The sequence below is a fragment of the Lichenostomus cassidix genome, chromosome 28 (genome assembly GCF_008360975.1).
Source record: "Lichenostomus cassidix isolate B80296 chromosome 28, HeHo_3.0, whole genome shotgun sequence".
Taxonomy (NCBI): domain Eukaryota; kingdom Metazoa; phylum Chordata; class Aves; order Passeriformes; family Meliphagidae; genus Lichenostomus; species Lichenostomus cassidix.
In genome coordinates, this window is record NC_139508.1 from 2,302,101 (window position 1) to 2,324,832 (window position 22,732).

The following is a 22,732-nucleotide window of genomic DNA, read 5'->3' on the forward strand; positions in this document are numbered from 1 at the left end:
TGCTGTCCCCTCTGTCCCTCCCTGTCCCCTCTGTCCCTCTCTCCCCTCGCTCTCCCCCTCACTGTCCTCTCACTGTCCCCTGCTGTCCCCTCTGTCCCTCTCTCCTGTCCCCTCTCTCTCCCCACGTGCTCCTCTCCCCACCCCGCGTCCCGCGCGCCCCCCGCCCCGCCGCCCCAGCCAATGGCGATCCTCCTCTCATCGCCCGCGCCACCGCTGCGGCCAATGGCGGCTCGCGACACAAACCTGCTGCGCTGCCCTGGCCGGAAGCGGCTCGGCGGGGCTCGGCTCTGTCCCGGGTCAGTCCCGCTTTATCGCCGCTCTGTCGCGCCTTTATCGCGATATCCTCCCGCTTCCGTCCGCAGCTCTCCCCGCCTCCGTCCCCGGCCCGTCCCGCCGTGTCCCCAGCGCCAGCCCCGCTCGGCTCGCCCCGCCCCGCGCATGCTCGGCGCCGCCGCCGCGACTCCATGTGTGAGCAGCGCGACTCGGCACGGCGGAGCGCTCGGAGCGCCGGGCTGCCCGGGCGGCGGCGACAGCCGGGGACACCGAGGGGACAGCCAGGAGACAGCCCGGGGACGGCCGGGGGACAGCCGGGGCACAGCGGGGAGGTGGCGGCGCTCGGATGCGGCGGGGAGGAGGCGGCGGAGTGAGTTGGCGAGGAAAAGTTCTGCGGGGCGCATTGTGTGCGGAGCGGGCCGGGAACGGGACGGAACGGAACGGAACGGGAACGGAACGGGAGAGATCCCGATAGCGGGGCGGGAGGAGCGGCCGGGGGTGAGGAGAGCTGCCGGCGAGTTCCGGTCCGGCCCGGCGGAGAGCAAAGTCCCGGCAGCGCGGCGGGCAGGGGAGGAGCTGCGGCCGGAGGGACAGCCGGGATGGAGCGGGATAAACCGGGATATGGACCGGGATAAACCGGGGAGATAAACCGGGGATGGAGCGGGGCTCCCGGGAACCCCGAAGTTCGCCGCCCGCCGAGCGCCGCCGGCTTTTGTTCGCCGTTTGTTTGGGAAAGTTGGTGCAGCTCGGAGCCGGGCCGCTTCCTCTTCCTCCTCCTCATCATCATCCTCTTCCTCTCCGGCCCTCCTCCTCCTCTTCCTCCCTCTTGGCTGCCTTCCTGCTCTTCCTCCTCTCTTACTCTTCCTCCTCTCTCTTCTTCCTCTGTCCTGCTCTTCCTGCTCTTCCTCCTCTCTCTTCCTCCCTCTTCCTCCTCCTCATCATCCTCCTCCTCCTCCTCTTCCTCCCTCTTGTCGGCCTTCCTGCTCTTCCTCCTCCTCCTCCTCCTCCTCCTCTTCTCTCTTCCTCTTCTCTCCTCCTCCTCTCCCTCCTTCTGCTCTTCCTGTGCTCTTCCTCTTCTTCCTGCTCTTCCTCCTCTTCCTCCTGCTCTTCCTCCTCCTTCTCCTCTTCCTCCTCTCCCTCCTCCTCCTGATATCTCTCCTCCTCCTCCTCTTCTCTCTTACTCTTCCTCCTCTCCCTCCTCCTGCTCTTCCTCCTCTCTCCTCCTCTTCCTCCTGCTCTTCCTCCTCCTTTCTCTTCCTCCTCTCCCTCCTCTCTCTCTTCCTCCTCCTCCTCCTCCTCTCTCTCCCTCTCTCCTCCTCCCCCTCCCGCTCCCTCCCCCCCGCTCGGTGTCACTTTGGCCACTCGGGCGACACGAGGACCCTCCGGTCACCCCTTCCGGTCACCCGCGCCGTGTCCGGTTAGTCCCCGCTGGCCGAGCCCCGTGTCCCCCGCTGTCCCCCCGGGATTTCCGTGTCCCCCCGGGATTTCCGTGTCCCCCTGCTGTCCCCCCGGTGTTTCCGTGTCCCTCCCGCTGTCCCCCCGCTGTCCCCCCGGTGTCGCTGGCCTCTGGCTCTGCCCGTGTCACAATAAGAGTCTCTCCGCCCTTCCTGCTGCCCGGGCAGAGCTGAGCCAGCGCCGGGACTGCTGCCGCCACCGGGAGGGACCGGGAGGGACCGGGGAACACCGGGAGGGACCGGGAAACACCGGGAGGGACCGGGAATTAACCGGGAAATACCGGGAGGGACCGGGAAACACCGGGAGGGACCGGGAAACACCGGGAGGGACCGGGAAACAACCGGGAAATACCGGGAAGAACCGGGAAACACTGGGAATCACCGAGAATCACTGGGAGTTAACGGGAGGAACCGGGAACCACCGGGAGGAAGCAGGAATCACCGGGAAACAACCGGGAATTAAAGGGAATTAACGGGAATCACCGGGAAACACCGGGAGGAAGCAGGAATCACCGGGAATTAACAGGAATTATCGGGAATCCCACAGAGAATTCCAGCCGGGAACAGCTCCGAGCGAAGGCAGCCGGTTGAGGTTGGAATTCTCACTTCGAGCATCTCCAGCCTGTTTGCCAGGAGGATTTCTGGAGTTCTGTTTGTGGTTTCCTGAGCTCTGGGAGAATTCCCGGCTGGAATTCCTCAGCGATATCCCAAAATTCCTGCTTATCCCAAATCCCAGCGCAGCGGCTCCAGTTCCAGCTGTTTGTTGGGATTTGGGATTTCTCAGCCCCAATTCCAGCTGTTTGTTGGGATTTGGGATTTGGGATCTCTCAGCCCCAATTCCAGCTGTTTGTTGGGATTTGGGATCTCCCAGCCCTAATTCCAGCTGCTGGGATTTGGGATTTCCCAGCCCCAATTGGGATCTCTCAGCCCCAATTCCAGCTGTTTATTGGGAATTGGGATTGCCCAGCCCCAATTCCAGCTGTTTATTGGGATTTGGGATCTCTCAGCTCCAATTCCAGCTGTTTGTTGGGATTTGGGATTTTTCCCTCCTGCCTGGCAGCAGCAGCTGGAGAGAGACAGGAAGTGGAATGGAGAGGCTTTTGGGAATTTGGGAATTGCTGTGGATCAGTGGGAATGGAACAGAAATTCGGGAATGGAGCAGAAATTCGGGAATGGCTCAGGAATTCGGGAATGGAGCAGAAATTCGGGAATGGAGCAGAAATTCCGGAATGGAGCAGAAATTCCGGAATGGCGTGGAAATTTGGGAATGGCTCGGGAATTTGGGAACTGCTCAGGAATTCAGGAATGATTCAGGAATTCGGGAATGGAGCAGAAATTTGGGAATGGAGCAGAAATTCGGGAGTGGGGTGGGAATTCTGGAATGGCTCAGAAATTCTGGATTGCCATGGGAATTCAGGAATGGAGCAGAAATTCCGGAATGGCTCAGAAATTCGGGAATGGCATGGAAATTTGGGAATGGCTCGGGAATTTGGGAACTGCTCAGGAATTCAGGAATGATTCAGGAATTCGGGAATGGAGCAGAAATTTGGGAATGGCTCAGGAATTCGGGAATGGAGCAGAAGTTCATGAATGGAGCGGAAATTCCGGAATGGCTCAGAAATTTGGGAATGGAGCGGGAATTCAGGAATGGCATGGGAATTCCAGAATGGCTTGGGAATTTGGGAATTATTCAGAAATTTGGGAATGATTCAGAAATTCGGGAATTCTCAGGAATTTGGGAATTATTCAGGAATTTGGGAACAGCTCAGGAATTCAGGAATGGAGCAGAAATTTGGGAATGGATCGGGAATTCGGGAATGATTCAGAAATTTGGGAATTCTCAGGAATTCGGGAATGATTCAGAAATTCGGGAATTCTCAGGAATTCGGGAATGGCATGGGAAATTGGGAATGTCTCAGGAATTGGGGAATGGCTCAGCAAACCCAATCCCTGTGGGATTCCCTCGGGATCAGCCCAGCTTCGGCTCTGAGCTCTTCCCAAAGAAAACCTGGAAAAGCTCCGACTGTGGAACGGGAAATTCCCACCAGCTCGGAATTCCGGGATCAGGGATGGAAATGTGCCTCAGAATTCCCAGAAAATCCCAGGAATTCGGGAATTCCCCATTCCCAGGATTCGCTTCCATCCCGCGGCTTTGCCGGGAATTCCGTGGAGGAATCCTGGGAGGAATTTCCCATTCCGGAGTTGGAGCTTTTTCCCTTTTTTTCCCATGTTTTTCCATGGAATTCCTGCTTTTCCATTCCCTCCAGAGTGGAGTTTTCCATGGAATTCCTGCTTTTCCCAGTTCTTTCCCGAGGATTTGATTCCAGGGAATTTCCCGCCGGGAATTGGGGCTTGGGAATGAATTCCTGGATAAATCCGGGATAAATTTGGGATCAATCATGGATAAATTCGGGATAAATTTGGGATAAATCATGGATAAATTCAGGATTAATTTGGGATGAATTTGGGATAAATTCAGGATCAATAATGGATAAATTTGGGATAAATTCAGAATAAATTTGGGATAAATTCAGGATAAATTTGAGATAAATCCAGGATAAATTTGGGATCAATCATGGATAAATTTGGGATAAATTCAGGATAAATCCAGGATAAATTTGGGATCAATCATGGATAAATTCGGGATAAATTTGGGATAAATTCAGGATAAATTCTGGATAAATTCAGGATAAATTTAGGATAAATTCAGGATAAATTCAGGATAAATTTGGGATAAATTCAGGATAAATCATGGATAAATCCAGGATAAATTTGGGATCAATCCCAGTTTTCTCCTCCTTGGGAAATCCCAGCAATGTCACTCTGGATGGAATCAGGAAAGACTCAACTCCTCCCTGAAACTTCCATAAAACCCTAAAAAATGAGGAATAAAATCCCAAAATCTCCTTTCCCAAAATCCCAGCGGGAATTTCCTCCTCTTTGCCCCAAGATCTGAGATTTGGGATATTCTGGGATAATTCAGGATAATTCCAGGATTTAATTTGGGATAATTCGGGATAATTTCAGGATTTCATTGGGGATAATTTGGAATAATTAATTCCAGGATTTCATGTGGGATATTTTGGGATAATTCCAGGAATTCATTGGGAATAATTTGGGATAACTCTAGCATTTAATTTGGGATAATTGGGGATAATTCCAAGATTTTATTTGGAATAATTTGGGATAATTCCAGGAATTCATTTGGGATAATTCCGGGATTTAATATGGAATATTTTGGAATAATTCCAGGATTTCATTGGGAATAATTTGGGATAACTCCAGCATTTAATTTGGGATAACTCCAGCATTTAATTTGGGATAATTCAGGATAATTCCAGTATTTCATGTGGGATAATTCCAGGATCTCATTGGGGATAATTTGGGATAATTCCAGGAATTCATTTGGGTTAATTCCAGGATTTCATGTGGAATAATTTGGGATAATTCTGAGATTTCACTTGGGTTTAATTCCAGGATTTCATTTGGGATAATTCGGGATAATTCCAGGATTTCATTTGGGATAAATCCAGAATTTAATTTAGGATAATTCAGGATAATTCCAGGATTTCATGTGGGATAATTTGGGATAATTCTGGGATTTCACTTGGGTTTAATTCCAGGATTTCATTTGTAATAATTCAGGATAATTCTGGGATTTCATTGGGAATAATTTGGGATAATTCCAGGAATTCATTTGGGATATTTCCAGGATTTCATGTAGGATAATTTGTGATAATTCCAGGATTTCATTTGGGATAATTTGGGATAATTCTGAGAGTTCACTTGGGTTTCATTCCAATATTTCGTTTAGGATAATTCAGGATAATTCCAGGAATTCATTGGGAATAATTTGGGATAACTCCAGCATTTAATTTGGGATAATTCAGGATAATTCTGGGATTTCATGTGGGATAATTTGGGATAATTCTGGGAATTCATTTAGGATAATTCAGGGTAATTCCAGGAATTCATTTGGGAAAATTTGGGATAATTCCACAACTTCATTTGGGATAAATCCAGGATATAATTCAGGATAATTCCAGGATTTCATTTGGGGTAATTCAGGATAATTCCAGGATCTCATTGGGAATAATTTGGGATAATTCTAGAATTTAATTTGGGATATTTTGGGATAATTCCAGGAATTCATTTGGGATAATTCCAGGATTTCATGTGGAATAATTCGGGATAATTCTGAGATTTCACTTGGGTTTAATTCCAGGATTTCATTTGGGATAATTCGGGATAATTCCAGGATTTCATTTGGGATAATTCCAGGATTTCATTTGGAAAAATTTGGGATAATTCCAGGAATTCATTTGGGATAATTTGGGATAATTCCAGGATTTCATGTGGAATAACTTGGGATAATTCCGGGAATTCATTTGGGATAAATCCAGGAATTCATTTGGGATAATTCCAGGATTTCATGTGGGATAATTTGGAATAATTTCAGGATTTTGTTTGGGATAATTCCAGGATTTAATTTGGGATAATTTCAGGAATTCTGATCCTCTCTCTCCCCGCAGGATCCTCAGCTCCGGTTGGACCCCCGAGGGACCCCATGACCTTCCCTGACAGGTAGGAGCTCCAAATTCCCGGGATTTCCCCCAAAATTCCATGGGATTTCATGGGATTTGGGAGTGGAGGAGGATGGAATTCCATCCCGGAAGAAGCTGGGGAGAAACTCCTTTCCCAAAAAAACCCCAAAGTTCCTTTGGGATCCCAAAAAATCCCAAAACCTGATTGCCGAGGAGGAGATTTGGGATTTGGGATTTGGGATTATTTGGGATTTGGGATTTGGAATTTGGAATTCAGGATTTGGGGTTTGGGGTTAGGGATTATTTGGGATTTTGGATTTTGGGATTTGGAGTTTGAGATTTTGGATTTTGAGTTTGGGATTTGGGGTTTGGATTTGGGATTTTTGCATTTGGGGTTTGGGATTTGAGATTTTGGGTTTGGGATTATTTGAGATTTTGGGTTTGGGATTATTTGGGATTTTGGATTTTGGGATTTGGAGTTTGAGATTTGGAATTCAGGATTTGGAGTCTCGGATTTGGGATTTTTGCATTTGAGGTTTGGGATTCAGGATTTGGAATTGATTTGGGATTTGGGATTTTGGAGTTATTTGAGATTTGGAATTCGGGATCTGGAGTTTTTGGGATTTGGGATTTTGGGATTTGGGGTTGATTTGGGATTTGGAGTTATTTGGGGTTTGGAGCGCTGAGCTCACCTGGGCACTTCTCACCTGTCCAAGTCTCACCTGGGCAGTTCTCACCTGTGCAGATCTCACCTATGCAGGTCTTACCTGTTTAGGTCTCACCTGTGCAGTTCTCTCACCTGTGCAGCTCTCACCTGTTTCAGTCTCACCTATCCAAGTCTCACCTGTGCAGGTATCACCTGTGCAGTTCTCTCACCTGCCCTGTCCAGGTTCTCTCCTCACCTGCCCAACTCTCCCCTGGGTCAGTCTTCTCTCACCTCTACAGGTTCTCAGCATTGCAGGTGCTCACCTGGGGCACTTCTCACCTGTGTTGCTCTCACCTGTCCAAGTCTCACCTGTTCAGGTGTCACCTGTCCTGTGGAGTTCTCTCACCTGTGCAGTTCTCTCACCTGTGCAGGTCTCTCACCTGTGCAGTTCTCTCACCTGTGCAGGTCTCACCTGTGCAGTTCTCTCACCTGTGCAGGTCTCACCTGTGCAGTTCTCACCTGTGCTCTGCACTTCTCACCTGTGCAGTTCTCTCACCTGTGCAGCTCTGGCCCTTGTCAGTTCTCCCTCACCTGTGCAGCTGCTCACCTGTGCAGAGCCCCCTGTGCCCCAGGCAGGTCTCACCTGTGTTGGTCTCACCTGGGTCAGTCTCAAGTGTGTCATGCAGGTTCTCACCTGGGTCAGTCTCACCTGGGTCAGTCTCACCTGTGCAGATCTCACCTGGGTCAGTCTCAGGTGTGTCATGCAGGTCTCACCTGTGCGGTCTCACCTCTGTAGGTTCTCACCTGGGTCAGGTCTCACCTGTCCCTTGCAGGTCTCACCTGTCCTGTGCTCCCCTGGGCAGGTGCTTCCCTCACCTGTGCAGTTCTCACCTGTGCCACTGTCAGCTCTATGAGTCTCACCTGTGCTGGTCTCACCTGTGCCACTGTCACCTGTGTGAGTCTCACCTGTGCCGCTGTCACCTGTGCAGCTCTGGCCCTTGTCAGTTCTCCCTCACCTGTGCAGGTCTCACCTGTCCTGTGCTCCCCTGGGCAGGTGCTTCCCTCACCTGTGCCACTCTCACCTGTGTGGGTCTCACCTGTGCCAGTCTCACCTGTATCGGTTCTCACCTGGGTCACTCTCACCTGTGCAGTCCTCACCTGTGCAGCTCTCACCTGCCCAGGCTCTTCTCTCTGTCGGCTCTCCCCTCACCTGTGCAGCTTCTCCCCCATGTCACTGTCACCTGGGTCAGTTCTCACCTGGGTCAGTTCTCACCTGGGCAGCTTCTCCCCTCACCTGGGCCTCTCTCACCTGTGTCACTGCTCACCTCAGCTGGGTGAGTCTCACCTGTCCTGTGCAGTTTCTCACCTGTGCAGGTCTCACCTGTATAGGTTCTCACCTGGGTCAGTCCTTACCTGGGTCAGTTCTCACCTGGGCAGGTCTCACCTGTCCAGCTTTTCTCCTCACCTGTGCAGTTCTCTTTCCCCTCACCTGTGCAGATCTCACCTGTTTAAATCTCACCTGTGTCAGGTCTCACCTGTGCAGATCTCACCTGTGTCAGGTCTCACCTGTGCAGTTCTCACCTGTGCAGTTCTCACCTGTGCAGATCTCACCTGTGTCAGATCTCACCTGTGTCAGTTCTCACCTGTCTCAGTCTCACCTGTGCAGATCTCATCTGTTTCAGTTCTTACCTGTTTAGGTCTCACCTCTCTCAGCTCTCACCTGTACAGATGTCACCTGTACAGATCTCACCTGTTCAGGTCTCACCCGTCCAAGTCTCACCTATGCAGCTCTCACCTGTGTCTCTCCCTCCCCCCAGCATTCCCAGCAGGAATTCCAGGATTTCCCTCAATCCCACCTGGCTGAGGCTGAGATCCGGGATTGGCCGGAATTCCCGGGATTGGGAATGGGAATGGGATTGGGATGGGAATGGATTATCCTGGGATCTCCCAGCTCCGGAATTCCCGAGAAATGGATGGGATTGTCCCGAATTCCCAGGAACTGGAGAGGAATGGGATTGGAATGGGAATGGGAATGGGATTGGGATTGGGAATGGGATGGGAATGGGATGGGATCTCCCAGCTGCAGAATTCCTGGAAAAAGACTGGGATTGGCCAGAATTCCTGGGAAAGGGATGGGAATGGGATCCTCCAGCTCCAGAATTCCCGAGGAATTGATGGGATTGTCCTGGAAAAGGGAATGGATTGTCCTGGGATTGTCTAGAATTCCCAGAAACTGGACAGGAATGGGATTGGGATGGGATTGTCCTGGGATCTCCCAGCTCTGGAATTCCTGGAAAAAGGCTGGGATTGTCCTGGAATCCTGTGGCTCTGACATTCCCAGGAAAGGGATGGGACTGGGATCTCCCAGCTCCGGAATTCCCGAGAAATTGATGGGATTGTCCTGGAAAAGGGAGAGGAAAGGGATTGTCTGGAGATTTTCCAGCTCCGGAATTCCTGGGAAAGGGATGGGAATGGGATGGGATTGTCCTGGGATCCTTCCAGCTCTGGAATTCCCGAGAAATTGATGGGAATGTCCTGGAATCCTCCAGCTTTCCTGGAATTCCTGGAAAAGGGAGAGGGACACGATTGTCCTGGAAAAGGATCAGGATTGTCCTGGGATTTTTCAGCTCCAGAAATCCCAGAAAAGGGAGACAAAAAGGATTCTCCTGGGATTTTCCAGCTCCAGAATTCCCAAGAAATGGATGGGATTGTCCTGGAAAAAGGCTGGGATTGTCCTGGAATCCTTCAGCTCCAGAATTCCCGGAAAATGGAGAGGGAATGGAATTGTCCTGAGAGACAAAAGGGATTCCTCTGGAATCTTCCAGCTCCGGAATTCCCGAGAAATTGGTGGGATTGTCCTGGGAAAAGGCTGGGATTGTCCTGGAATCCTCCAGTTTTCCTGGAATTCCTGGAAAAGGGAGAGGGGACAGGATTGTCCTGGAATCTTCCAGCTCCAGAATTCCCAGAAAAGGGAGACAAAAAGGGATTCTCCTGGAATCCTCCAGCTCCGGAATCCCTGGGATTGTCCTGGAAAACAGAATGGATTGTCCTGGAATTCTCCAGCTTAGCATTCCCAGCTGGAAAAGGAAATGGATTTTCCTTGGGATCTCCCAGCTCCAGAATTCCTGGGAAAAGGCTGGGATTGTCCTGGAATTCTCCAGCTGCAGAATTCCTGGAAAAGGGAGGAAAAAGGGATTCTCCTGGGATCTTCCAGCTCCGGAATTCCCGAGAAATGGGTGGGATTGTCCTGGAAAAGGATCAGGATTGTCCTGGGAGAGAAAAAGGATTCTTCTGGGATTTTTGCAGCTCCAGAATTCCCAAGAAATGGATGGGATTATCCTGGAATCCTTCTGCTCCCAAATTCCCGGGAAATGGAGAGGGAATGGAATTGTCCTGGGAGAGAAAAAGGATTTTTCTGGAATCTTCCAGCTCCAGAATTCCTGGGAAAAGGGAATGGATTTTCCTGGAAAAGGGAATGGATTTTCCTGGGATTCTCCAGTTCCAGAATTCTCAGGAATTGGAATTCCGGGAATTGGAATTCCAGAGGAATTCTCAGGAAAAAGGAATGGGATTGTGAGAAATTCCCTAATCCGGAGGGTTTGGAGCTCTGGGAATGTTGGGAAAAATTTGGGAATTCTGGGATTTCTGGGGAGCTTTCCCAGCTCTGGGAATTCCATAAAAATCCATTAAAAATCCATAAAAATCCATTTAAAAATCCATTAAAAATCCATAAAAAATCCATTTACAAATCCATAAAAATCCATAAAAAATCCATTTAAAAATCCATAAAAAATGGAATTTAATCCTCAAATTCCTCTTAAAAAAAATAAAATCGGGAATTTCAATGGATAAATAACAAAATTCGTGGGATTTCCTCCTCGTGGTGTTTTTCCCGCTTTTCTCTGGGAGAATTCCTGGGAATTCCTTGGAATTTTCCAGCTGGGAATTTGGGAATATTCCAGGATGGAATTTTGGCTTCGAATTCCAGGAGGAATTTCATTGGGAAAGAGCAGATTCTGATCTGCCTCATTAATATTCAAATTAATTGATGAATATTCAATTTATCTCATTAATATTCAAATTTATTCGTGAATTTTAAACTCATTTGGGAATATTTAAAATCATTCCCAACCCAAAAAACTTGGAATTCTCCTCCTTAAAGGAGGAATTTAGGGGAAAAAGAAACCTATGGAAAAATAATTCTTAATAATTAATTTATCATTAATTGATGATTGATTAATTAATGAATGAGGATGAGCCTGGAAATTCCAGGGAAAGTTGGGAATTTTGCTCCTGGAGTTCATTCCCAAAATTCCCTGAAATTTCTTCCTGAATATTCCAATTGGGAATAATTTGGGAATAATTTTGGAATAATTTTGGAATAATTTGGGATTAATTCGGGAATAATTCCTATTGGAAAAAGTGGAAAATTTGGATTTTTAAAGGAATTTTTGTGGCTTTAATACCATTTTCCCATTAAACCTGAAAATTCCTTGGAAATTCCCACAAAACTCAGGAAGTTCTTCCCAAAATTCCAAATTTCCTGTAAAAAATTCGCCTGGAATTTGACAGAAATCCCAGGAATTCCTCCATGGATTTTTTTCCCCATTTTCCCTTCAACTCCCACAGAATTTTGGGATTTTCCTTTCCTGGTTTTCTCTGTTTTTTTTCCTGTTTTTTCTCCTGGTTTTTCCCCATTTTTTCCTGGGTCTTTTCCCATTTTTTCCTGGTTTTTCCTGGTTTTTTCCCGATTTTTCTCCTTTTTTCCCATTTTTTCCTGGTTTTTCCCAATTTTTCCCACTTTTCCCAGAGCTGGAGCATCACTGGGAGAATTCCCGCTGGATTTGGGATGCGGAGAACTGGAAATCCTGGGAATTGTGGGAAATTCCAGGGAATCTCAGGGAATTCCCAGCCCAGAAAATCAGGATAAATCCCAATGGGATCAGGGAGGGAATCCCGGGAATTCCAGGGAGTTTCCCAGGAACTTCAGGGAATTCCTAACCCGGAAAATTGGGATAAATCCCATGGGAAAACTCCAGCCGGGAATTCCGGGAAGGAGAGAAATCCCAGAGAATTTCCAGGGAATTTCAGGGAATTTCCCGACAATCCCAAGGAATTCCCAACCCAGAAAATCAGGATAAATCCCTGAAATTCCAGGGAATTCCCAGCCCAGAAATTACTCCTGAAGGTTCAGGAAAATCGGGATAGATCCTCATGGGAACAGAGAGGAAATCCCAGGAAACAGAGAGATCCCAGGGAATCCCAAATCCCAGAAATTCCTGGGAATTTCCCGGGAAATCCCAGGGAATTCCCGGCCCAGAAAATCGGGATAAATCCCGGTGGGATCAGGGAGGGAATCCCCGGAAATTCCCAAAAATTCAGGGAATTCCCAGCCTGGCAGTGACTCCCAGAAGTTCAGGAAAATCGGGATAAATCCTCATGGGAACGAGGAGGGAATACCGGAAATTTCAGGGAATTCCCAGCGATCCCGGGAAATCAGGATAAATCCCGATGGGAACGGGGAAGAAATCCCAGAAATTCCCGGGAATTCCCAGGAATTTCCCGACAATCTTAGGGAATTCCCAGCCCAGAAAATCGGGATAAATCCCGGTGGGATCCAGAAGGGAATCCCGGAAATTCCAGGGAATTCCCAGCCCAGAAGTGACTCCCAGAAGTTCAGGAAAATCGGGATAACTCCCGGTGGGAGCAGAGAGGGAATTTCGCGGGAAGTAGAGGAAATTTCCTGGGAATCCCAGGGAATTCCCAGCCCAGAAAATCGGGATAACTCCCGGTGGGAGCAGAGAGGGAATTTCCCGGGAATTCCAAGAGATTTCCCGGGAATTCCGAGAGATTTCCCGGGAATTCCAAGAGATTTCCCGGGAATTCCAAGAGATTTCCCGGGAGTTCCCAGGCGGGCAGAGCGGCTCCGGCGCGGCACGGCAGGGGTTAAGCGCTGCCATTTTGTTCCCGCAGTTTTTTCGGGAATGTGGGAAATGGCAGCGATTAACCCTTGGCGCGCCGGGAGCCCCGCGGGGCTCGGGCAGCGATGGGAATTCGGGAATTCCCAAAAAAAATCCCGCCCGGCCACGCCCACCGGCACGCCCCCCTTTTCCCGGGAAAAAATAGGGGAAATTCCCGGGATTTTGGGGATTTGGGGGATTTTTGGGATGGGAGGGAGGGGGAGAGTGGGGATTGGGGTGGGAAAGTTTGGGAATTGGGGAGTTTGGGGTGAAAAGTTTGGGAATTGTGGGATTTGGGGCTGAAAAAGTTTGGGAATTTTAGAATTGGGGCTGAATTTGCAATTGAAATTGTGATAATAATGGAATTGGGGATGGGAAAGTTCGGGAATTGAGGAGTTTGGGGTGAATTTCAGGGAAAAAAGTTTGGGAATGGTAGGATTTGGGCTGAAAAAGTTTGGGAATTGTGGATTTGGGGATGAATTCCCAAGAAAAAAGTTTGGAATTGGGGCTGAATTTCCAATTAAAAGTGTGGGAATTGTGGGATTTCTGCAGAAAAAGTTTGGGAATTGTGGATTTGGGTTGAATTCCCAGGAAAAAGGTGTGGGAAGTGTGGGATTTGGGCTGAAAAGTTTTGGGAATTGTGGATTTAGGGATAAATTTCCAATTAAAATTGTGATAGTAATGGAATTGGGGATGGGAAAGTTTGGGAATTGAGGAATTTGGGGTGAAAAAGTTTGGGAATTGTGGGATTTGGGATCAAAAAGTGTGGGAATTCTGCAATTTGGGCTGAAAAAGTTTGGGAAAGATGGGATTTGAGCTGAATTCCCAGGAAAAAATTGGGAATTGTGGAATTTGGGGTTGAATTTTCAATTTAAAAAGTGTGGGAATTGTGGGATTTGGGATGAAAAACTTTGGGAATTGAGGAATTTGGGCAGAAAAAGTTTGGGAATTGTGGATTTGGGGATAAATTTCTAATTGAAATTGTGATAATAATGGAATTTGGGGATGGGAAAGTTTGGGAATTGGAGGGTTTGGGGCTGAAAAAGTTTGGGAATTGTGGAATTTGGGATAAATTTCCAGTTGAAAGTGTGAGAAAAGTGAGATTTGGGATGAAAAGTTTTGGGAATTGTGGATTTGGGGATGAATTCCCAGGGGAAAAAAGTGTGGGAATAATGGAATTTGGACTGAGAAAGTTTGGGAATAATCTAATTGGGGTTGAATTTCCAATTAAAAGTGTGGGAAGGGTGGAATTTGGGGATGAAAAAGTTTGGGAATTGTAGAATTTGGGGTGAATTCCCAGGAAAAAAGTGTGGGAATTGTGGAATTTGGGTTGAAAAAATTGGGGAATTGTGGGATTGGAGCTGAATTCCCATTAAAAAAATCAGGAATTGTGGAATTTGGGGGAAATTTCAAGGGAAAAAGTGAGAGAATAGTGGAGTTTGGGCTGAAAAAATTTGGGAATTGTGGAATTTGGGGACTGAAAAAGTTTGGGAATTGTGGAATTGGGGATAAATTCCCAGGGAAAAAAGTGTGGGAATCATGGAATTTGGGATGAAAAAGTTTGGAATTGTGGAATTGCTGCTGAATTTTCGGGAAAAAGTTCGGGAATAATGGAATTTGGGGGTTGGAAAAGTTTGGAAATTGTGGAATTAGCACTGAATTCCCAGGAAAAAGTGTGGGAATAATGGACTTGGGGCTGAATTTCCAATTAAAAGTTTGGGAATTGTGGAATTCAGGCTGGAAAAGTTTGGGAAAGATGGAATTGAAGTTGAATTCCCAGGATTTTTAACTCCCTGAGATCTTCCTTTTCCCAGGATTTTTCCCCTTTTTTTCCCAAGTTTCTCACCCTTTTCCAGGTTTTCCCCTTTCCTGGGATCTCACCATTCCCACAATTCCCATTTTTTCCCATTTTCCCATGGATTTTTCCTGTTTTCCCATGGATTTTTCCCAGAATTCTCTTTTTATCCCATGGATTTTTTGCGTTTTCCCATGGATTTTTCCCACAATTCTCACTTTTCCCACAGATTTTCCCCATTTTCTCACGGATTTTTCCCCATTTTTCCATGGATTTTTCCCATTTTTCCATGGATTCTTCCCGTTTTCTCACGGATTTTCCCCATTTTTTTCCCAATTTTCCGTGTTTTTTCCTGTCCCAGCTGGCCGTGACGGAGGACTCCTACAAATCCCAATTTTTCCCATTTTTCCGTGGATTTCCCCCATTTTTTCCATGTTTTTTCCTGTTTTTCCAGCTCCCACCATGACTGAGGATTCCGACCGTTCCAATCATTCCCATTTTCCCATGGATTTTTCCCAGAATTCTCACTTTTCCCACTTTTTTTCCCATTTTTCCCTGGATTTTTTCCAGAATTCCCATTTTTTCCCATTTTTCCGCAACTCGCCATGATGGAGGACTCTTACCCATTTTCCATGGATTTTTCCATGGATTTCCAACAGATTTTTCCCATAATTCTCATTTTTCCCCATTTTCTCACAGATTTTCCCCATTTTTTTCCCATTTTCTCACGAATTTTTCCCAGAATCCTCATTTTTCCCCCAGATTTTTCCCAGAATTCTCATTTTTTCCCATTCCCAGCTGGCCATGACCGAGGACTCTTCCCCATTTTCCCACAGATTTTTCCCATTTTCTCACAGATTTTCCCCATTTTTCCTCATTTTCTCACAGATTTTCCCCATTTTTTCCCATTTTCCCATGTTTTTTTTCCATTTTCTCACGGATTTTCCCCCTTTTCCCCATTTTCTCATGGATTTTCCCCATTTTCTCACAGATTTTCCCCAATTTTTCCCATTTTCTCACAAATTTTCCCCATTTCCCCCTATTTTCTCACGTATTTTCCCCATTTTTCCCCATTTTCCCCCAGATTTTCTCCATTTTCCCACAGATTTTCGCCATTTTCTCACAGATTTCCCCCATTTTTTCCCATTTTCTCACAGATTTTCCCCATTTTTTCCCATTTTCTCATGGATTTCCCCCATTTTCCCACAGATTTTCCCCATTTTCTCACGGATTGTTCCCATTTTTTTCCCATTTTTCTCACTTATTTTCCCCATTTTCTCACAGATTTTCCCCATTTTTCCCCATTTTCTCACAGATTTTCCCCATTTTCCCCCCGATTTTCCCCATTTTCTCACGGATTTTTCCCAGAATTCTCATTTTTCCCCCAGATTTTTCCCCGAATTCTCATTTTTTCACATTTTTCCCCATTTTCTCACGGATTTTCCCCATTTTTTTCCCATTTTCTCAGAGATTTTCCCCATTTTTTCCCATTTTCTCACGTATTTTCCCCATTTTCTCACGGATTTTCCCCATTTTTCCATGGATTTTCCCCATTTTTTCCCATTTGCTCACAGATTTTCCCCAATTTTTCCCATTTTCTCGCGTATTTTCCCCATTTTTCCCCATTTTCCCAGAGATTTTCTCCATTTTCCCACAGATTTTCGCCATTTTCTCACGGATTTTCCCCATTTTTCCATGGATTTTCCCCATTTTCTCACAGATTTCCCCCATTTTCCCCGATTTTCTCACAGATTTTCCCCATTTCCCCCCATTTTCTCACGGATTTTCCCCATTTTCCCCATTTTAGATTTTCTCCATTTTCCCCCAGATTTTCTCCATTTTCCCACAGATTTTCCCCATTTTCTCACGGATTTTTCCCAGAATTCTCATTTTTTCACATTTTTCCCCATTTTCTCACGGATTTTCCCTATTTTTCCATGGATTTTCCCCATTTTCCCGCGGATTCCCCCCAGATTTTTCCCATTTTCCCCATATTTCCCCCAGAATTCTCATTTTTCCCCATTATTTCCCAGCCGGCCATGACGGAGGAGCAGTGTCGCACGCGCAGCCAGAAGCGAGCTCTGGACAGAGATTGCTCGGCGGCTGATCCCGAATCCAAGAAATCCCGCATGGAAAAATCCATCCCTGGAGCCGATCCCGGCCCCGAGGGAGAGCCTGCGGCCGCCGGAATCCCCAAAATTCCCAAAATTCCCGACGGGAAATCCTCCCTGCAGGCGGAGAGCCCGGCTGGGGATGAGCCTGTGGACATGAGCACTTCCAAGGGGTGAGAAATGCTGGGAATTCCGGGATTTTGGGGAATTTTGGGAATTCTGGATTGTGGGGTTTGTCGGGATGGAGTTTGGGATGAAGGGAGTTTGGATTGGGTGGAGTTTTTCCATGGATTTCCCTCATTCTCTGTGGGTTTTTCCATTAATTTCCCTCATTCCCAATCTTTTTCCATGGATTTTTCCATGGATTTCGCCCGCTCCCATTGTTTTTCCCTATATTTCCCTGGATTTCCATCATTCCCAGCTGTTTTTCCATGGATTTTCCCCTGGATTTTCCTCACTCCTGGTGTATTTTTCCCTGGATTTCCCCCATTCCCATCCATTTTCCCTGGATTTCCCTCACTCCCAAAGTTTTCCCCTGGATTTTTCCCCTGGATTTCCTCATTCCTGATTGCTTTTCCCTGGATTTCTTTCACTCCCAGCTGTTTTTCCCTGGATTTCCCTGTGGATTTCCCTCAATCCTAGTGCTTTCCCCTGGATTTTCCCTAGATTTCCCTCACTCCTGGCTGCTTTTCCCTGAATTCCCTCATTCCCAGCTGGTTTTCCCTGGATTTTCCCCCAAATTCTGCTCATTCCCTGTGTTTTTCTGGGATTTTCCCCTAGGTTTCCCTCATTCCCTGTGTGGTTTTGCTATGGATTTTTCCCATGCATTTCCCTCTCTTCCAATATTTTTTCTGGTGTTTTTCCAGGATTTCTCTTAATTCCCAACTGTTTTTCCCATGGATTTCTCTCACTCCTGGTATTTTTCCCTGGATTTTTCCCTGGATTCCCTCATTCCCTTCCATATTTCCCATGGATTTCCCTCACTTTGGCTGTTTTTCCCTGGATTTTTCGCCGGATTTTCCCCAAATTCCACTCATTCCCAGCTGTTTTTCCCTGGATTTCCCATGGATTCTGCTCATTCCCAGCTGTTTTTCCCTGGATTTTTCCATGTATTTCCCATGGATTTCCCTCATTCCCACTGTTTTTCCATGACTTTTCCCATGGATTTCCCTCACTTTGGCTGTTTTTCTCTGGATTTTTCGCTGGATTTCCCCCGAATTCCGCTCATTCCCGTTGCTTTTCCATGAATTTTCCCATGGATTTCTCTCACTCCTGATATTTTCCCATGGATTTTTCCTTGTATTTCCCTCTCTCCTGGTGTTTTGCCTGGATTTTCCCATGGATTTCCCTCACTCCCAGCTGTTCTTCCATGAATTTTCCCCCAAATTCCCTCATTCCAGCTGTTTTTCCATGACTTTTCCCATGCATTTCCCTCACTCCCAACTGGTTTTCCCTGGATTTTTTTGCTGGATTTTCCCATGGAATTCCGCTCATTCCCAACTGTTTTTTTCCCTGTATTTCCCATGGAGTTCTGCTCATTCCCAACTGTTTTTCCCTGGATTTTTGCTGTATTTCCCATGGATTTCCCTCACTCTGACTAGTTTTCTCAAATTTTTCCCATGGAATTCCCATCATTCCCGTTTTTTTCCACGAATTTCCAGGGATTCCCGGCGGGAGGGTCGCGTTCCCTCCCCGGATGTGATCGTTCTGTCCGACAATGAACCTTCCAGCCCCAGGATGAACGGGATCAGCAGGGTGACTGCCAGGGACAGGGACAGGGACAGGGACAGCAGCTCCCAGCTGCTGCTGGTGAGAGGAAAATATGGGATTGGGGTGGGAAAATCCAGGGGAAAAATATGGGATTGGGGTGGGAAATGTGGGATTGGGATGGGAATAATCCGGAATGAAAAATCTGGGATTGGGTAGGAAAGTCATATGGGATTGGGGAGGGAAAATGTGGGATTGGGGTGGGAAATCTGGGAAAAATGTGGGATTGGGGGGGAAAAATCACATGGGATTGGGGAAAATCATATGGGATTGGGATGGGAAATGTGGGATTGGGATGGGAAAATCCAGGGGAAAAATCTGGGATTGGGGTGGGAAATGTGGGATGAAAAATCTGGGATTGGGAGGGAAAAATCACATGGGATTGGGGGGGAAAATATGGGATTGGGATGGGAAAATCCAGGGGGATGGGGGAAAATGTGGGATTGGGATGGGAAAATCCAGGGAAAATCTGGGATTAAAATCCAGGACTGTCCTGAAAAAATATGGGATTGGGGAAAATCCAGGGGGAAAAATATGGGATTGGGGTGGAAAAATCCAGGATTGAGTGGGAAAAATTCAGGGTGAAAAATGTGGGACTGGGGGGGAAAATGTGGGATTGGGATGGGAAAAATTCAGGATGCAAAATCTTGGATCAGCCTGGAAAAATGTGGGATTGGGGGGGAAAATGTGGGATGGGATGGGAAAATCCAGGGGGAAAATTCTGGGATTGGGATGGAAATGTGGGATTGGGGGAAATGTGGGATGAAAAATCTGGGATTGGGATGGGAAAAATCACATGGGATTGGGGGGGAAATCATGTGGGATTGGGATGGAAAAATGTGGGATTGGGGTGGGAAAATCCAGGGGGAAAAATGTGGGATTGGGATGGGAAAATCCAGGGGAAAAATATGGGATTGGGATGGGAAATGTGGGATTGGGATGGGAAAATCCAGGGGGAAAAATCTGGGATTAAAAATCCAGGACTGTCCTGAAAAAATATGGGATTGGGGGGGAAAATCCAGGGGAAAAATCTGGGGTTGGGGTGGGAAATCCAGGGGAGAAATCTGGGATTGGGAGGGAAAATCACATGGGACTGGGGGGAAGATCATATGGGATTGGGGGGAAATCCAGGGAAAAATCTGGGATTGGGGTGGGAAATGTGGGATGAAATCTGGGATTGGGAGGGAAAATCATATGGGATTGGGGGGAAAATATGGGATTGGGGGAAAAATCCAGGGAGAAAAATCTGGGATTGGGGGTGAAAAATCTGGGATGAAAAATCTGGGATTGAGATGGGAAAATGTGGGAGTGAGATGGGAAAATCTGGGATTGGGGGGGAAAAATCCAGGGGAAAAAATCTGGGATTGGGGTGGGAAATGTGGGATTGGGATAGGAAATGTGGGATTGGGAAGGGAAATGTGGGATTGGGAAGGGAAAATCCAGGGGAAAAAATATGGGATTAAAAATCCAGGACTGTCCTGAAAAAATATGGGATTGGGGGGGAAAATCCAGGGAAAAATATGGGATTGGGAGGGAAAAATCACATGGGACTGGGGGAAAATGTGGGATTGGGGTGGGAAAATCCAGGGGGAAAAATCTGGGATTGGGGTGGGAAATGTGGGATGAAAAATCTGGGATTGGGAGGGAAAAATTCACATGGGATTGGGGTGGGAAATGTGGGATTGGGATGGGAAAATCAGGGGGAAAATCTGGGATTGGGATGGGAAAAATCTGGGAGTGAGATGGGAAAATCTGGGATTGGGGGGAAAAATCACATGGGACTGGGGGAAAATGTGGGATTGGGATGGGAAAATCCAGGGGGAAAATCTGGGATTAAAAATCCAGGACTGTCCTGAAAAAATATGGGATTGGGGAAAATCCAGGGAAAAATATGGGATTGGGGTGGGAAATGTGGGATTGGGATGGGAAAATCCAGGGGAAAATATGGGATTGGGAGGAAAATCACATGGGACTGGGGGGGAAAATGTGGGATTGGGATGGGAAAATCATATGGACTTGGGGGGGGAAATCTGGGATTGGGTGGGAATAATATGGGATTGGGGGGGAAAAATCCAGAGGGAAAAATCATATGGGATTGGGATGGGAAATGTGGGATTGGGATGGGAAAAACCCAGGGGGAAAAATCTGGGATTTGGATGGGAATAATTAGGGATTGGATGGGAAAAATCCAGGATGAAAAGTCTGGGATTGGGGTGGGAAAATGTGGGATTGGGTGGGAAAAAATGGGCGATGGGATGGGAAAAATCTGGGATTGGATTTCAATGGAAAACATCCCCAAACTCCACATTTCCCTCAGAATTCCCTCTCTATTCCATCCATTCCCACTCACATTTTATGGAAAACATCCATAAAATCCACATTTCCCTCAGAATTCCCTCCCTGTTATTAATTCCCATTCCGTTTTTAACAAAAACAATGCGGAAATTCAGATTTTCCCCTCAAAATTCCCACTTTTTCCTGTGTAAAACACCCCAAAACCCCTCGGAATTCCCACAATAATTCTCTCTCTCTATTTTTTTCCCATTTTTTCTGGTTTTTTTCCCATTTTTCCCTGGAATTCCCAGTGGAGCAGCCCTGAGGAGAGGGAGAGGCTAATCCAGGAATTCCCTCTCACTCCATTCATTCCCACTCATTTTTCATGGAAAAAACAATAGAAACTCAACTTTTCCCCTCAGAATTCCCATTTTTTCAATGGAAATCATCCCAAAACTCCACATTTCCCTCAGATTTCTCTTTCTGTTGTTAATTCCCATTCACTTTTTAAGGGAAACAATGTGAAAATTCCCATTTTCGCCTCAAAATTCCCACTTTTTAAAAGAAAATCACTGCAAAACTCCACATTTCCCCTCAGAATTCCCACTTTTTAAATGAAACAAACCCATAAAACTCCACATTTCCCCTCAGAATTCCCTCCCTACTATTAATTCCCAGTCCGTTTTTAACAAAAACAATGCGAAAATTCAGATTTTTCCCTCAAAATTCCCACTTTTTCCAATGTAAAACACCCCAAAACCCCTCAGAATTCCCACAATAATTCTCTCTCTATTTTTTCCCATTTTTCCCATTTTTTTCCCGGATTTTTCCCCGTTTTCCCAGCGGAGCAGCCCCAAGGAGAGGGAGAGGCTAATCCAGGAATTCCCTCTCACTCCATTCATTCCCACTCATTTTTCATGGAAAAAACAATAAAAACTCAAATTTTCCCCTCAGAATTCCCACTTTTTTAATGGAAATCATCCCAAAACTCCACATTTCCCTCAGATTTCTCTTTCTATTGTTAATTCCATTCAGTTTTTAAGGGAAACAATGTGAAAATTCCCATTTTCGCCTTAAAATTCCCACTTTTTAAATGAAAATCGCCCCAAAACTCCACACTTCCCCTCAGAATTCCCACTTTTTAAATGAAATAAACCCATAAAACTCCACATTTCCCCTCAGAATTCCCACTTTTTAAATAAAACAAACCCATAAAACTCCACATTTCCCTCAGAATTCCCTCCCTACTATTAATTCCCATTCCGTTTTTAAGGAAAACAATGCGAAAATTCAGATTTTCCTCTCAAAATTCCCACTTTTTCCTGTGTAAACCACCCCAAAACCCCTCAGAATTCCCACAATAATTCTCTCTCTCTATTTTTTCCCATTTTTTCTGTTTTTTTTCCCATTTTTCCCTGTTTTCCCAGCGGAGCAGCCCCGAGGAGAGGGAAAGGCTGATCAAGGAATTCCCTCTCATTCCTTTAATTCCCTCTCATTTTTCATGGAAAACATCCATAAAACCTCAAAATTTCCCCTCAGAATTCCCATTTTTTCAATGGAAATCATCCCAAAACTCCACATTTCCCTCAGATTTCTCTTTCTGTTGTTAATTCCCATTCACTTTTTAAGGGAAACAATGTGAAAATTCCCATTTTTCCCTCACAATTCCCACTTTTTCCAATGTAAAACACCCCAAAACCCCTCAGAATTCCCACAATAATTCTCTCTCTCTATTTTTTCCCATTTTTTTCCCGTTTTTCCCCGGAATTCCCAGCGGAGCAGCCCCGAGGAGAGGGAGAGGCTGATCAAAGCTCTCAAGGAGGAGCTCAGGCTGGAAGAAGCCAAACTGGTGCTGCTGAAGAAACTTCGCCAGAGTCAGAGCCAGAAGGAAACTCCTGCCCAGAAGGT

The 22,732-nt window shown here is 46.6% G+C and overlaps 1 protein-coding gene across 1 annotated transcript in view; it reads left to right on the forward strand.

The window, feature by feature from the left end:
• Positions 1-22,732, forward strand: part of LOC146426150 (transcriptional repressor p66-alpha-like) — a 51,787-nt gene that overhangs the window by 10,764 nt on the left and 18,291 nt on the right. The window contains exons 2-5 of the mRNA XM_085040746.1: positions 6,260-6,311; positions 16,706-16,956; positions 18,445-18,592; positions 22,599-22,730. Of these exons, the coding sequence (XP_084896872.1) occupies positions 16,712-16,956; positions 18,445-18,592; positions 22,599-22,730 (525 nt within the window). The 5' untranslated portion in view covers positions 6,260-6,311; positions 16,706-16,711. The remainder of the gene's footprint in view (positions 1-6,259; positions 6,312-16,705; positions 16,957-18,444; positions 18,593-22,598; positions 22,731-22,732) is intronic.